Source organism: Pagrus pagrus, assembly GCF_965226575.1.
Source record: "Pagrus pagrus genome assembly, chromosome: 8".
Taxonomy (NCBI): Eukaryota; Metazoa; Chordata; class Actinopteri; order Spariformes; family Sparidae; genus Pagrus; species Pagrus pagrus.
This window is the reverse complement of record NC_140192.1, coordinates 6,259,491-6,275,840: the sequence shown is the minus strand read 5'-3', so window position 1 is coordinate 6,275,840 and position 16,350 is coordinate 6,259,491. Positions and strand designations below refer to the sequence as shown.

Below are 16,350 nucleotides of genomic sequence, written 5' to 3'. Positions count from 1 at the left end.
TCGAACACACAGCTCTTAGCCAAGCAGTCGCTGTGTGTGTCTGTGTGTGTGTGTGTGTGTGTGTGTGTGTGTGTGTGTTCACATATATATGATGTGTCTGTGTTGGGCTTCGAGCAGAGAGTATACCTGATGATGTGTGTGAGTGAATCACAAGGCGACTGAGCATGAGATATCAAATTTCCATCACTTCTGTCTTGGCTCACTCAGGCCTGGATGGGGGTTATTAAGGCTCCATGAGGGGTCATCAGAAGGTCATTTTAGACTATGAGAGGTTATAGCGGGGTTATAAAGAGGCTGTGAGTCAGAGGTTTGAACTGTTTGCTCCCTGCTTTTGCTCTGTGAGTCATTTTCTGGCTTAGTGGGATCCATTTCAGGGTCCATTCACCTCAGGGGGGAAACAGATGTCTGTTAGAGGATCAGAGGCTTGTAAATACTTCTGTTGGTATTTTTGGGATCTTACACACTAATATTTGGATTCGATCGAGAGCTAATAATTGAAATACTTGGGGGCAATTTGTCCTGGATGTGTGACTTTGAAGCCCTCGTCCTCTGCAACGTCTCGCCTGTTTCTTTTCTGCTATCGAGTAAAGCAGATTTCATTAAGGTGTAAATTTGTAAAAACGAACCCTAACTTTTTGTTTTCATGCTGTGAATTTTCTTTGAAGGACAAAGATAAGAAAACACTTGCTGTACAATGCTGCAGCTAGCACAGAGGAAGCCCATATTATTTTAGCATCCTGATGAGTTGTAAATTTATGTATCCACACATGGTTTGTCGGTATGCCAATTTTTGGCACGCTGCGGTGTTGTTCTTTCCATTTGGCTGGAGTTTAGAGTATGGACGTGATTTGTGTTAGACGATAAGAGACAGAGAACCTACGTGTCTGTTTGTCTCCGTGAAGACAACCTGTAATATGGTTCTTCATTTAGTAACAGAGTAGATCCATCAGATATATGACAGTTTTCAGATGAAGAACAAAGAGAGACGTTTAGAAAGAATAATAACATTATCTAATTAAACGCATTTAAACAAAATATAAACAAGGACAGAAATAGAATTAAATATTTACATAGAACAAAATTAGATGTCCAATAAATACACAAATGGAGAACAGAGCAGAAGACAAATTGCGGAAAATGGCAAAACAATACGCTCGTTAAAGTGGCCTTGGTGTAAATATGGAACAGTTAATTATTGAACCATTAAAGTTTCATAATTAAAAAACTCTTGGGGTTGTTTATATGCACAGTTCTGTTAGATCAACAACAAAATCCATGTAATAATAAAATCCTCTCATTTATATTATACGTTTATAACTTTTATGCTTTCATTATTCATGTTGTTAGGATGAGCCACCTCGTTTCAATTAATTTTAAAGTAAGCACTTGAATTGGTATGGCTAATGTTAGTTAGCATTAACCTTGAAAGTAAATATATTTTTACGAAAAATGAACTCAAATAGGCCGACTCATGCTCTTTTGATGAGGACAGGCTGGACATTGTTAAAGTGAGTTTCTACCTGAGAATGGATTACCAAAGTTCGCTTTACTTTGTCTAACAGTTTGTCTTAACTCTCCTGTATTGAGTGAAACCAGTGTATTTCAAAAAACCTTCATTTATCCTCACAGGTTTCAGTAAAGGATGCTGATTAAGGACAATTGAATATGTCGGATACTTGCTTTCCCGGGATTGATCCCAGCTTGACCAGTCTAACCAGTCACTTGCTTGGGTTGACGACTGAAACCAAAATAAATTTCTCTAATCCCTGAATGAATGCTGTTTTCCTTTCTTTATTTTCTTTACATTTTTCATGCGGGGCCCATGAACCTCACTGTTTTTCCCAGAACACCAATTTAAGACATTTCAATAACTTTTGATGGGTCTTATTTATGAGGCATAACTGCAGTTACAGAGGGGTAAAGGAGTCAGAAGCCATCGCTACTGATCCTTTGCACACCACTGAGGTGTTTATGGAGGAAGTGAGAGGTTCCTCCCTTTAACACCAGGGAATATACTGACACAAACATCACACGCACAGATTTACATGTGCTGCAGACAGCAAGCCAAGTCCTGTGTAACCTATATTCACAAGGGGTAAAAGAGAAGAAGAAAACAGAAGGAAAGAGGGCTGCAGACACTAATGGATGGAGCCAGGGGACATCGAAACACAGGGGGACATGAAGAAGAGGTCTGAGGATATGAAGACATGTAAGAAGTAGTGAAAGACACAAAGAGGCTGAGGGATGGTGAGAAGTGGGAAAAAAATAAAGGGAGGTCTGCTGTTTCCTCGTGAGGGGAGAATGAATGGTGAGTTAGTGGTCTGGTTTTCCTCCGGGGGTCTCACACACACACACACACACACACACACACACACACACACACACACACACACACACACACACACACACACACACACACACACACACCATGTGTTTACAGAGGAGATTAAAGCAGTTCCAGTCAGTACCTCTGCGTAGCACTGCCATGTGTGTAAACCATGAGAGGAATGTACACTGATGTGTATTGACAATGTATGCTATGTACATGTTGTAATATTTATAACTGTTACAACCTCGGAGGGAACAGCTGTAATATGTTGTCATGTTACAGCTCCCAAATTCATTTATAAAAAGAAAAAGTTAAGCGATACAGGGTCCAGGTCCCTGCTGGAGGGAACAACTAACATGACTGAATGTCTGAGATATGAATTAGTTTGCAAAACATGCTGTGGTTGTTACAGCAGTTAAAGTGTGTTTGATGTTGTTTAATCGCTGTTTGATGGGGTTTAGTATTGGTTTTGATATACAAACAATTTCTGCACATATTATTTGATTTTTCAGTTTTTCTGAATGGGAATATGAATCTTAAAAGACAACAACCTGAAGCTATTGACAGACAGGTTAACAGTAATGCTAAAAGTTGATCGGAGAAACAAGTGGTTGCCCACAAATGATCAGATTAAACATTGGTAATAATTTGATGTGCATGCAATCTGCAGGTAGTCTATGGCCTAGTGGCTGCATTATTTAAGCCTCTGTGGTGACAAAAAAACATGGGTTTAAATACGTTATTCCTGGCTGGTGAACTATAAACTCTGTGTGTCTCTGGTGGTGTCATTCAGGATCAAACCCCTTTCGAGCTGGCTGTCACATCATCTCAGCAGCTCGCTCCGTGCTTGATGAAGTGTGTCACATTGGAGCAGACAGCTTCCACTTTGGGCTACTGTCCAGTCTGTCTGTGAGCTGTTTCTTATCAATGCACTGGAGAAGCAAGACAGAAAGTGACGTCATCAACCGGCCTTGTCTGTCGCGCTGTCTACAAATCTTCATCTTTGCCTGTTTGCTGCGAGGGCACTCATTCAGAGAAGGGTCCACGCACATGAACTCCCGAGAGCATTTCCAAAAACCACTGAACAGCAAACTGTTAAAAGTTGTAAAGGATCTGAAACTTCTATTTTTATATTACTGTAAAATAGGCTGGAGGATTTTAACAATACACAGTCATAGCAAATTCAAATTAAAACACATTTAAACTGAAGTAAAATGGCTCTGACAGAGACCTAGAGATTTACACTGTCTTGTATGAAAACACACACACACACACACATACACATAAACATGTCGGCCTCCCACAGGTGTGAAGCTGAGACACAACGTTGTAATGCACATTCTCAGGTTGCACCTGAATATTTAACCATCCCACCTAACACCTCTCACACACCAACATGCAGGTAGTGTTACATCCATACGGCTCGCCATTTCCTTCTGCAGCACTACATATTGCATCCGCCAAAGGCTTTGTGTCTGAGCCGGGTCGGGCTTACCCAATTTAACTGGAGTCTAAATGACCTATACCACGTACTGTATATTAAAAACATCAAGTGATTGCATGGTGTGTTTAAGCTGCACGACAACCCAACTGCCAGAATAAATGTTGACACTGTATATTTATGGATATGTTGTAACTTTACATGCTGCAACTTTAAGTTTCTTTATGAGAAACTTTGTGACAATGCTGTGCTGATGCTCTGGTTAGGTTTCGGCCACTTGGTTATTGTTAGGAGAAGATAAAGTTTTGGTTTCCACAAACACGACTGAAAATGTGCCGAGGTCTCTTTGAAAACAACTGTTTTTATCGGAACAAATACGGATGGACTGAGAAAATACCGTTTTTTGCCTCCACAAACGCGGCTTGAAATTGTCCCGAGGTCCTCTTAAAAATATTAAGTGGCATCACACTTACAAATGTTGAAACCTTCTCACTCGTAACTCCACCTCCACCTCACGATATGAAAGTCACAAACATGTAATGTCAACATGATATGACACATTTTGTAGAAATGTCTATATGGTACGTAACAACACGTTCAAATGTGAACATATTTGTGGTTTGCAGAAATGTTAACTGTAAACATTTTATCCTGTGCAGAAACATCTCAAGAAGCACCTTTTCTTTTAACGATATCACTGTCTCCTGCAAGCCCACCAAAGAAATGAAACCCCTGACAAATTCAAAACAATTTCCAAATAGTGGGATTTGGCAAATCAGTTCACTGATGTTGTGAAGTGTTTTGCGCTGGTGTTGATTGTTCTTTCTTTCCTTCACACTGCCACTATAGAGATGACTGATAACATGCGTCTTTATGTGTGTGTGGTAACAGTGATGAGTGGGGAGCCTGCGGGTGGTGGTCCAGACTGCAGGTTTGGCGATAGTCCAGCTGTCGATGATCAGTTCATGTAAATCCCCTCTGCCTCTGCTTTGTGTTGCAGCCAGTCCAATGACAGCACAGCAGTGTTTCTTGAGCCACGGCTCAGAGCACTGAACCAAACTGTTTCTTATATAAATCACAAAAATATAGTGCTTTTTTCTACTTTTTACCATCTATTTTAATAAAGCAGAACTTTGGCACCAAACCTCTCTCCTCCTTTTATGTTTATGACCTTCAGGCTTCGAGAATGTCTGATTAAAAGACTCTGGAAGCAAGCTGCTTTTATGAGAAGATAACAGATCTCGCAGCTCCTTTTTGATCTTAAAAACAGGGTGAGACGGCATCAGTACTGTGTTGTCGTCATACGTCTCGAATTGGTATCTGCTCGTCCTTTCTCCTTCTGTGGTTGTCTTTACAATTGACTCGTCACACAGCCTGAGTCACACTGACAGATCACAGAGCAGCGGCACAAAGAGCTTCTTGTGGTTTGACAGATTCCTCTTGAAGACCCTCGACATGTCCGATATATAACTGTGATCACATTTCACTTATCATTTGTCTCTTTTCTCACGCCAGCCGGCACAATGAAGGCTCTGCCCACAATTGCTTGCTCTTGTAAACAATCTGGTCGCTAATTTGAAACGAATGATGAGAATTCAAGCTACTATGAAGAACTTCTTATAATATAAACCTCAAAACCAGCATGAACCCAGAGGCTGAGATGCAAGAGGAGGCTGACTTATGTCCTGAGAGCCTCAGAGGTCGACTTTTAACAGCAGTTGAGACCAGATTGGTTTAGAAATGATGGGGAAATGAACTTCATGCAGCCTCTTTACTCTAATTAACTCCTACAAAAGGAGTTTGACTCAATGAAATATCCATATAAACATTAACATTACATCTATATTCATATAAATCTGTCTCCTTGTTATTTGTTGCTTTCATTAATGCTTGTTTAATGCTTAACCAAGAATTCACAGGATGTTTCTAGCTTTGTTTTAAAGGGTTAGTTCACCCAAAGACTTTACAAATTACAAAATGGTTTGATATGTGCAGGTTTTGAAATGTCCACCTTTGATGGACATGAACGCCCAGTCACCAGGATAAAATGTTAGCAGTTAACGTTTCTGCAAACCACAGATACGTCCAAGGTTGACGTCTGTACCAAACGTATCATGTCACGTTCACATTATATGCTTATTGGCTGACTTTCACATCTGAAGGTGGAGGGGATGATGTTGCCGTTACTACAAGCTACAAGGCTCTCTGGGCGTCACCATTTCATTACCAACAAGCTTTATTTTTCAGAACAAATAATGCCTTTTTCAATGTAATGAGTATGATTATGTTAATAACGCAAATAGGCTAAAAGAAGCACATTTTACACAACTATTCTCTTGTGAATAACATATATATTGAACCATGCTGCAGGCGACGACCCCTAACATTAGTTGTTTTAGGGTGCGCTCACGCTTGGCCCAGTTGCGTACCATGCCAAAGCACAACTGTCCCACCTCCCCAGTCCCCCTCCGGCCTGCACTAATCTTGCTTCCGGATTTCTTGATTGTGCAAGGCGGCATAATATGCATGATTATACGTCTATGTTGCGCATCCGTGCTTGTGCTTGTGCATGAGCAACCGTAGCCGGAGCACACCGCTTCCAACAGTGCCAGGGCCAAGAAAGCACGGTACGGAGCGCTGACACTACTCAAATGAACTGGACTTTGGGGGTCACACGTGCTTGGGCACGGTACGGATTTCCTAGTGTGGGTGCGCCCTTATCGAAACTTTCATGTTTTGTCTCTTAGGTGAGCCCAACCCTTTGAAGTTCCTAATGTAACACCAATGTGTCAACATGTACAGTTCTGCCAGTATTTAACACCTGTCTGCAACACCATCCCCTTAACCGCTAACACTTGTGTTGTATAGCACGCAGGTGGAACAGTATCCTTCATTACAAGCTCCTCTCACACCATGAACAAAAGAGCAGAGGACTCATCTGACTAATGACACTATCCTCTGACTGCCAGTTGGCTCTAATGGTTTCCCGTTAAAGCTGATGAACTTGTTCTCCACAGTGAGGCCAGTAACAGTATATGGTATAACTGGTCCCATGGTGGCCATTGGACGACAGTTTACTTCTGGCCAAGCTGTACTATAGGTGTTGTGTTTTTAAGCACAAGGTTTTTGACTCTAATTCTTCTTCAATTCTCTAATTCATCTGTAGCTTGAAACTTAATAATACAAAGAATAAACAGAGGTTATAAAGAAGGTCTTTTGTATGTAATGTAACCTGATGGGATGGCCGCAACATTCAGTGCCACCCTGTCCCTGTCAGCTTTTTGTAAAAAAAAAAAAAAAAACTTTTTGTTTTCGATTTTGTCTTTTCTATTTTTTATCCTATTTTTTTTTTATGTCTTGCTGTAAAACCAGTTGGCCTTGGGGGGACAAATAAAGCTGGAAAAATGCGGCAGCAAAGATAAAATTCAACTTGTTTTATGAAAATATTAATATCAAGACTAAGCATGTTGGTACCAGTAACTGGCTGCAGATTTTTAATGTCATAATGTTATCATTTAACGTCTGTCAAACTCTTTTAATCACAGACTCTGTTGTATCTGGTTGCGAAATGTCTCGCAGAGAATCGCAGTGTCGTTTATAACGATAATGAGTTGCATAAAAAAATAAAGGAGACTTGGCAGGCGCGGTTTTGTCCCGTGGCTGTTGAACCAGGCTGCACTGACTCACAGCTCTGGAGTCAGTGCAGAGGAAGGGCTGTGAAATGTGAGAGAGCAGCGGACGGATCAGATATCGACCACACATTAGTTAAGAAAGACACGTCTTTTCTTCTCATGTTCTCCGACTCCTACATCATTGTCTTCTCCGGATATTTGCTGCCGTTTAATCATACTGTCTTTTCATTGTCCTCCCTCTCGCTTCCAACTTTGGCTCTTAACTCCATTGCTCAGTTCTTCTATGTTGTTTTCTTTATTGTTAGATCTTTTAACACTCGTCCATCTTTCATTCCTCACTGTCCATCTCACCTTTCTTTTATTCTTATACTAGAGGTACTGTACTGTATGGATACTCCATTCTCTTTGTGTTGTGTCTGTTCCTGTCATTTGATAACATCAGATACAATTCATCCTTTTACATGTTACAAAGAATCCAATCCCAAGAGATACAGTGATAAATTTCTGCTACATTCAGTTTCAACGATCAGTTTTCCCCTCAACTTGGGTTTAATCGACATCAAGTTAATATAATACTGAATGGAGTAATGTTGGAAATGTTAAATCCTGTGTGTTAGTAACGACAGAATACACTACACTCTGTAGAATGCATTTATTATCAATTAAATGAAACAATTTCAAGGTGGATACCATATAAAAATAAATCTGTAGTTGTTTTTAAAGTGAGGAAATCTTGTTTCACTAACACAGACATTCATCTGAGAGAAGGACATGAAATTAGTAACTATTCTCCAATCATCAGAACAAAATGTTTTAAAATCTCATGAACAAAAAGGGAAACAATGCAGTCCAATCACAATTCAATTGTAGAACATTTTTAAACGTTAAGATTTGGAGGAAAAGGGAACTTTAAAGGTGCCCTGTGGAGTTTCTGACCACTAGTAGCGCTGTAGAGTAATGTTTTTAAGAAGCAAAGTGACAGTAGACTGAATCACAATGTTTGTTTGCATTAACTTTGTGGTAGAAAACAATTTTCAATTGTCTTTTTCATCTTAAATTTCATGCTTGATGCTGTTGGACCTGTTGGGCCTCAGACTAAAGAAAATGACTTGAATTTACCCAAAACTAGCAGTTAGTCCAAGATGACACCTTTTATATACTCAAGATGAATTTCCATTAAAGGCATCATTTTGGGTGTTTGACTACCAGAAGTGCTGTGATGCCATAAAAAAGAAGAGTTGGCTGCTCTTGAAAAATTTCTTGAGAAAGAGTAATCCAAAAACCAGAGGCAACCTAGGCAGGTGAAAATATCAAAACGAGGACTAAATTATTAAAGTTCGGAGCCCTGATCAAGACTTAATTTTCTAAACCTTTAGCCACATTAACAACGGCTTTTTAACAATTCCTTTATTTTTTTTGATATTTTCTTGTTTGGACTTCCTGGATCCCTCTAGCTTTTTTTTTATATCACTATGGTGCCCCGTCTGAGGACCACAAATATGGTGTGAATGCACACGTAGCTTTGTTTACAACTCCAGCGGGCACCTTTAACATAACATCTGATGTGTGAACCCAGTCTTTTGCTGCTTATATGGAAATAAATCATTAACTTCTTTGATTTTAAACCTTTGGCACACTCTGAGATATCACATTACACTAATAAATAACATTTATTCTTTTTATAAAAACAAAATAAATATCAATAAGTTAATAAATTCATAGATTTCATAAATACATTTAATATATGTGGGCTATTATTTTTTCCATGTAACATATGAGTTATACAGTAAACAGAGTGAGTCTGCTGAAACGTCCCTTGTGTTTGATTGATGTCTGTCTTTTAGGTCGAGTATCCATGGAAACATTTAAAATCACACTGAACACATTAGCGATGGAAGGTGTAAAGGAAATCGTGGATATTGCGATTGAGCCAAGAATAAGAAGAGGAATCATTGCTTCGGGGTCAAAACTGAAGCGATGCCAACTCCTCCTTTTACTGACTGATGGACTCGGGTCGTACACGGCCTCACCTAATCCCAGAAAGTTTCCTCACAGTGAGAAAAATCAGAAGAAAAATCACTCTTAACTTCATACATCTAAGTGGGAGTGAATGTAAAAATTACACAACGCATGACGCCACCTCACACTCCCTACACACAACCACATTTCCTGGCGGAGTGCTTCCTAACAGTGTGGTAGACGAGATTGTCGTCCAGAAATGAGAGGTCATCGTCAAACGCTACTGGCCGACAGCAAGCCTGAGGGGGCGTGTCTTTGGGAGGAAGCCTCCTGTTGTGAACGAGGTTGTAAAGGATTTTGTCGTAGTTGGTCTCGGACTTCCTGCAGGGTCCAGAGCAGTACCTGAATATCATCTCCTCACTGGAGCGGTAACCCAAACCAAGGTCCGACACATTGAGGTGGATCTGTTTGAGCACACAGCCCTGTCCTCGTCCATTACCTCGTCCTCTAACGTTCCTCCCTCTCTCACCAACTCTAGCTCCGCCTTTTCCTCCTTTACCACTCTGCTGGCTCGCCCCCTTCTTCCTCTCCCGTCTTTGTCGAGTCCCTCTGCTCGAGTTTTCTTTGAACGGTGAGGTGGTGGTGGAAGAGGGGGTAGATGAGGACACGGTGGATGAGGAGGAGCGGCGTATTCTGCTGATGGTCACTTTGATGAAGTCCACCACATCTTTAAACTCGTCGAGGGGGGGTTCCTCCATCGCGTCTGAAACACATTAAGACAAATGGCACTCTTACAAGAACGTATCAAATCGGACAGCACATGTTGTTTCACTTGAACACATCACGCTGGTTAATTGACAGACGGAGTGTTGTGACTGAAACTGCACATGCAAAGACGGAAACACATTGTTTTGCTTCTGCAGAGGAATTCATCTGACCTGATTCATCAAAGTTATAAATGGATCCCATTCTTCTGCACCAGACACTTACTTTTGAGTGGACTGGATGCATTAAAGATTCAGCCGAAACTCTGCCGCCTCGTGGCTCAAACCACTATAGATAAAATAATAAATAATAATCCAATAATTATTTTTTGGATTGACATAAAAATTAATTGTTAACTATTTTAACAATTGATTCATATTTATGTCATTTTTCTGGCTTCTCAGTTGTGAGGAGTTGCAGCTTTTCTTTGCCACTTATGGTAAATAAGTATTGTTAACATTGATGAAAAGTAACTAAGTATCTTTACTCAAGTACCACACTATAGAGGTACATGTACTTAACGTGAGTATTTCCATTTTCTGCTTTATACGTCCACTCCATTGTATTTTGAAAGCAAATATTGTACTTTTTATTCCAGTATAGTAACTTCAGTTACTAGCTCTTTTGCAGATTACATGTTGCATCAGAGCTAAAGTAGTACATTCTTTAAAGAGGTCATATTATGCTAATTTTCAGGTTCATACTCTTATTTGGGGGTCCTAGTAGAATACGTTTACGTACTTTAATTTTCAAAAAACACATTATTTCTTTTTCACACTGTGTCTTGAATGCTCAGTTTTAGCTACGGAGTGAGAGGTCTCACATCTGTTCAATCTTTGGTGAGAGTTGCACATGGGCATTACTTAACGGGCAAGATGTAGCCAATCAGAGGCAGAGTAGGGTGGGTCATGATGATCAAGGTAGTGTGATCTAAAATAACGCTGCTACAGTAGTAGCGACTTTATGTCTGCTGACTGACTGGAGTGCATATATTTTATAATAAACATATTTAAAAATATATATATCCAGTAGCCCCGCAACCCCCCGAAAGGGGGGATAAAAGCGGCAACACCCCGCGACCCCAATAGGGAAATAGCGGAAAGAAAATGAGATGAGAGATGAGAAAAATATATATTTATATAAGGCCTGTTACATAGTGAGGCACATAAGTTACAGAAGTAAAGGCTCAACTCCAAACGAGGTGATTCAGGCAGTGCAGGAGCAGTGTTTTCTGGGAGAGAGTAACTCCCTTTGGCTTTTTCACTTTGCAGACCATTAACATGCACAAACATGCTACATAACACAATAAAGGAAAGGCAAAAGCCCCAAAAGCATAATATGACGTCTTTAATTAATTAATTTTTCCAGCATATGGATTAAAAAAAGATTCCCATAACCAGAAAGATCATCAGTTGACCCGTAGTATACAGTATAAACATACGTGTAAATATATGTGTAATTTACTTTTACTTGTACTTTTGATACAGAAAATTACTTTTGATGCTTGAGTAAATTTAACATCAGACACATTTGAGTCGACACCGTTACTCAAATACTTTTTGTATCCGTGACTTTCATTTTTAACAAAGTAGTATTTCAACACGATATATTTATTTTATATAAGTCTGACTTTTGGGTACTTTTGACAAAACTGATAGTAAAGTTTTAGACTTTAAGTTGGACCAAAACCACCAATTTATAGATGTCACCATGGGCTTCAAAAAACTGCGACAGGTATCTTCATATTACATTTTATAGAAAATTATCATTAGATGAACCAATAATAAAAAAAAATAACATTACTTGCCAACACAGATATCATCATCTAATTCTGTCAGAGACTAACAAGCATGTTGTATGTGGGTGGTGTCACTGTGGGAAAGGTATGAACAAGGTAATAACACCACAGTCCATCAGCTCTGGATGAGGCAGGCCTAACTGTAATAAGACTCCTGAATCTTGGACCATGCATTGTACGATATGTCCATTTCAATAAGTTGTTTCATGTCAAACATGTCTTCAGAGGTGAACATCTGGTAAAAGAGAGGACAGTTCAAATGTGTTTTCAATGTTCAAAATCTGTAAGTAGTTTTTTTCAATTTGACACATAAAAGTCTAATTATAATTTAAATAATAATAATAATAATAAAAAGACTTTTTCTGATGTTTTGTGGCACTCTGGGTATTCCATACAACCACAGGCTCTTACATGTTTCGCCTCCAGCCAGCGTCTCGTCCCAGTCCTCCGTGTCCGCCTGAACGCGGCCGATGCCCGGGGAGGAGACCGACAGGCGGATCTGAACCGGCGGGAGCTCCAGGGGACTCTCGGCGGCGCGCCCTCTCCTCTCGGCGGACGCGGACTGCTGTCGGCTCCGGAGCAGCGAGCTGGCGTGCACGGCGCTCAGCAGTATCAAACAAGTGGTCAGGCTATCCCATAACTTCATTGTCCACTTCAGTCCGACAGCAGGACATGGCGCGGGACAAAATCAACAGGTATCACCTGGCAAACGCGATAAACAGCATCTTGAAGATGGTTAACAGTTGGGGAGGAAAAGGTGGGGCGCGCTCATCAGCTCGAGTTCCTTGCCGATTAAAAATGCTGAGGATCAATGTGTGTTAATGCCTGTAAACTGCAGCGCTTTCACCTACATGCCAGCTGGATATACATGCAGCGATGCGCAACATCCAAGGACGCACGAACCCAAAGCCCGACGCGTGAAAGGCTTCCCCCTGAAGTTGCTTCGATCCAACGCTTGCAAAGACAAAATATCCTCCCAAGTTCACAATCTCTCCACCGTGTTCATCCCTGCTCACCATCAATCCCTGACTGAGCCGTGAGGAGAGAGGGAAGGGTCCAACAGGGGAGATGGGGAGTGGTGGTGACGTCTGAGGGTCCATCCTCTGCTCCTTCCTGTCTCCACCCATGCAGACTACTCTGAGGGATGGAGTCCAAATTCATGGTAGAACTCCAGAGTTGAGGGTGGAGGAGCTCTGTTATGAAAGAGGCTCAGTCTGTGTACTCAGATGTCTGAGAGAGAAGTTCCACACTTTCCACTAACAATTCCTCCAGATTTCCCATCCCGCTTTCTTCACGTTTGGTTGATGTTGGATGGGGAACGTGTTTCCAATCAGCCAGGCAAAACACACTGAATAGATTATGTTGCTACTTATTACCGCCGTGTGTTTGAAATCAAGCTGTTTTGCCGTCGATGAGCCGGTGACATTTAACGCGGAGGAGGTTGTTGAGCTGATATCCATTACAGGAAACTGGAGTTCTGCCAGTAGGGTTACGCAGAGTTTTGCATAATCTGAGGTGAAAAGTGTCTTTTTGTTAGATTTCGTTTGGCACAAAAAGAAACAGGCTCAAAGGCTGCAAAAGCACAATTTAAAGACACGTTACATTCTGTTGAAATCAGAGGAAGTGCCTCATGTAGCCTATAATGCAAAGATTCTCTGAGTTGTTGTTAAGCGTACAATATGTAGCCTCTCTGCTGTTAGTTGGCTCTCTATCAAGATAAAAAAAAAAAGACATTTGCCAAGTGTTGTGTGTAAAGGAGCCAGGTGGAGCAGGGTGCATAGCTGCTGATCAGCTGCTCGGAGCCAGCGAGAGAGCTGGGTGCAGAGCCAGACCCTCTGGAGTATAAACACCCAGAGTCACATCTGATTCTGCTCTGATCAGGCGTTGTTTACAGACGGGAAGAGAGCTCAGTAGGGCCGCTGATAGTTTTGCTTGTGCCCAGGACAAGATGAGGCCCCTCCAGCACATTATTTAAAGGGCTACAGGGTCCTTCTGCGCCCTATTATGACACAGGGCCCGGGACAACTGACCTGGTGTCCCCCCCAAGTCGGCGGCCTTGAGCTCAGACAGTACTTTGTCCTTTTTGGGATTTAAAAGTGGATTTATCTTCAGTCCCGTTTATCAACCTGAGTGATCTGCTGAGGTGACCTCCATTGTTGGGTGTATGCTGTTTTATTGACTTTGTGAACGTAACATTACACAGAGGAGAGGAGGAAAGAGAAGAGAGAGAACCGGAGTCTCTGGTGAGTGCTGAATTCACTGAGAGTTGACCTGAATTTAACCACACAGAAACACACGCCCTCAGTGTGTGCCGCTGCCCGATAACGTAAGCTTACGGCTAATCTTCGGTAAAGTAATCATGCTGCTTTTGCCCAGATAAACACTGCATGAGTCAAACAAATAAACACAAATGACGAGCTAATGTTTTAAAGGCACCATTACCTTGAGGATTTCTCTGGGTTTAATCATTGTTGGAAGCATTTATAATAGTGTTAGCACACAACTTATATTACATAACAAATGTAAGTGATAATTGCATGTTTGAGATTTTTGTAAAACATTTGTTTCTGTATTAAATGACATATAGCTGAGGCAAACGACAAACCGTATACGGATCAGCTTACTGCACATATGTTTTGCAAGCGATCCGGTTACAGAAATGAAACAACTGTGAACTGCCTTTGAGAGGCTGGGCTGTAAACCATCCATAGTGAATATCAATGAGACACTGAGAGCTTCACTTTGAATAAAGCTGCAGATTAAATCATTCTGTTGACACATTATGGCCTCACCTCAAAAAACGGCCTTCAGTGGAGGAATGTCAATGAGACTGTAAAATAAATTTCCATCTCTCTCTATTGATTCAGATGTTGTTGGTTATCTCCGTCTGTCTTATAAATTTTATCAGAGGACTTAACAAGGCAATGATGTGGGCAGCGCTGGGCCTAATGATTGAAACCAGAGCAAAGATGAGTGCAAGTGATCTGAGGACTTTATGTGTCTGCATGCTTGTCAAGCGCTCTCTTTCCAAGAATACTTAAAAGTTGTTTATCTCACGTTCGTACGCACCACGGCACTTACACAGCTGTAATGTTTTAAGAGTTTTTTGTTCAGGATAGGCAAAACAAATAGTATATACATCTGTGATAATGTTTACCACATGATCATACATGAGTCCAGATGGGGAGAGGTCCAGTTGAGTAATATGGACATGACCAACGCAGAGATTATACTGTCACTGCAATCATTTATGGATGAGAGTGTTTAACCGGGCAAATGTAGTTTCTAGGATTTGGTCTTCTGTGAATAAAGAACTGCCACAAAAGCACAGTTCAACCATTTTTTTATTTTCTTTTTAATTAAGGCCCAATCCCATGTCCCATTTCCGTTTTTTCCGAGTACCCCCTTGACCCTCAGAACAGAGTTACAAGGAGTGGTGGTTTGAATCTCCCTCTGTGAAATGGATCAAATCATTAATGACCCTCATGCATCATCAATAGTCATGCAACATTGAAACAAGTCAACATGCAGGACTGTCGTGCAGAAATCAGCAAATAACAATGTAACTTTAGCAAGATAGCTTGTTAGTTACCGACTAGTGATTAAAGTAGTAGTGATTATTTTATGACTGATATAAAGAAAAGTCTCATGTTTGGACTTTACTGCGGCTTGTTTATGTGGTTTTTCTTGTGTTTTGTGTGCTGGGCGTCTTTTCCTGCTGGCCGGAGCGTTTGCCACCTCACACACCTGCAGCACATTTGGGAGTAATCAGCCTCCCTACTTACACCCTGGTCTCCTCCCTGCTTGCTGCCAGATCATTATTACCAGCTCTAGTTGGTACGTGGTCAACCTAATGTTTCCGGTGTTTTCACGTTGCTCTAGTGTTTCCAGTAAATTTTGCCCTCAATCTAACTTTGCCGGTTTTTCTCCACTTCGTCAGTGTGGGAACCATCTACAAGTCATCACAAAAAGGACCATAATACATTTAAATGACGTTTTGAGAGTTCTCACAACCCTCATTCTGAAGTGTACCTCTGAAAAACTACATTCGGAGGGCCATATAGCCCTAACACTTCGCGCTATCCCTCTATCCCAACAAGAATCAGGACACCTTACCTCTAGGCAAGAACACACAAAACAGAGGGGCTAAGTAGTGGTGGGGTAAAGGGTGTGTTGGGATTGGGCCTGAGGATCTCACTACCAAGGATGTCCTTCATTGTTTCTGCCCTTCTGCAGTGATTATTCTACATAAAATATACTACTCTTCTGGTGCACAAACTTTCTTTCCCCGGCAGAAACTTTCCAGGAAGAAGAGAAATGTTGCTGCTTGCTCTCCAGCACATCTGAATAAAGCTGTTTCCTCTAAGGTAGTTAATTCCCCGACTTCACCTGCTGGAAGTGAAATACATACTGTATGAATTGACAT

General features: G+C 41.0%; 1 protein-coding gene across 1 annotated transcript; it reads right to left on the bottom strand.

Moving 5' to 3' along the window:
* Nucleotides 1–9,199: 9,199 nt before the first annotated feature.
* Nucleotides 9,200–12,660, bottom strand: gdnfb (glial cell derived neurotrophic factor b). Its single transcript, XM_084359508.1, has 2 exons — nt 12,336–12,660; nt 9,200–10,124 (listed from the first exon to the last, which is right to left on the bottom strand). Exons 1-2 carry the CDS (start codon nt 12,568–12,570, stop codon nt 9,553–9,555), a joined length of 807 nt encoding a protein of 268 aa, XP_084215634.1. The 5' UTR covers nt 12,571–12,660; the 3' UTR covers nt 9,200–9,552.
* Nucleotides 12,661–16,350: the final 3,690 nt, after the last annotated feature.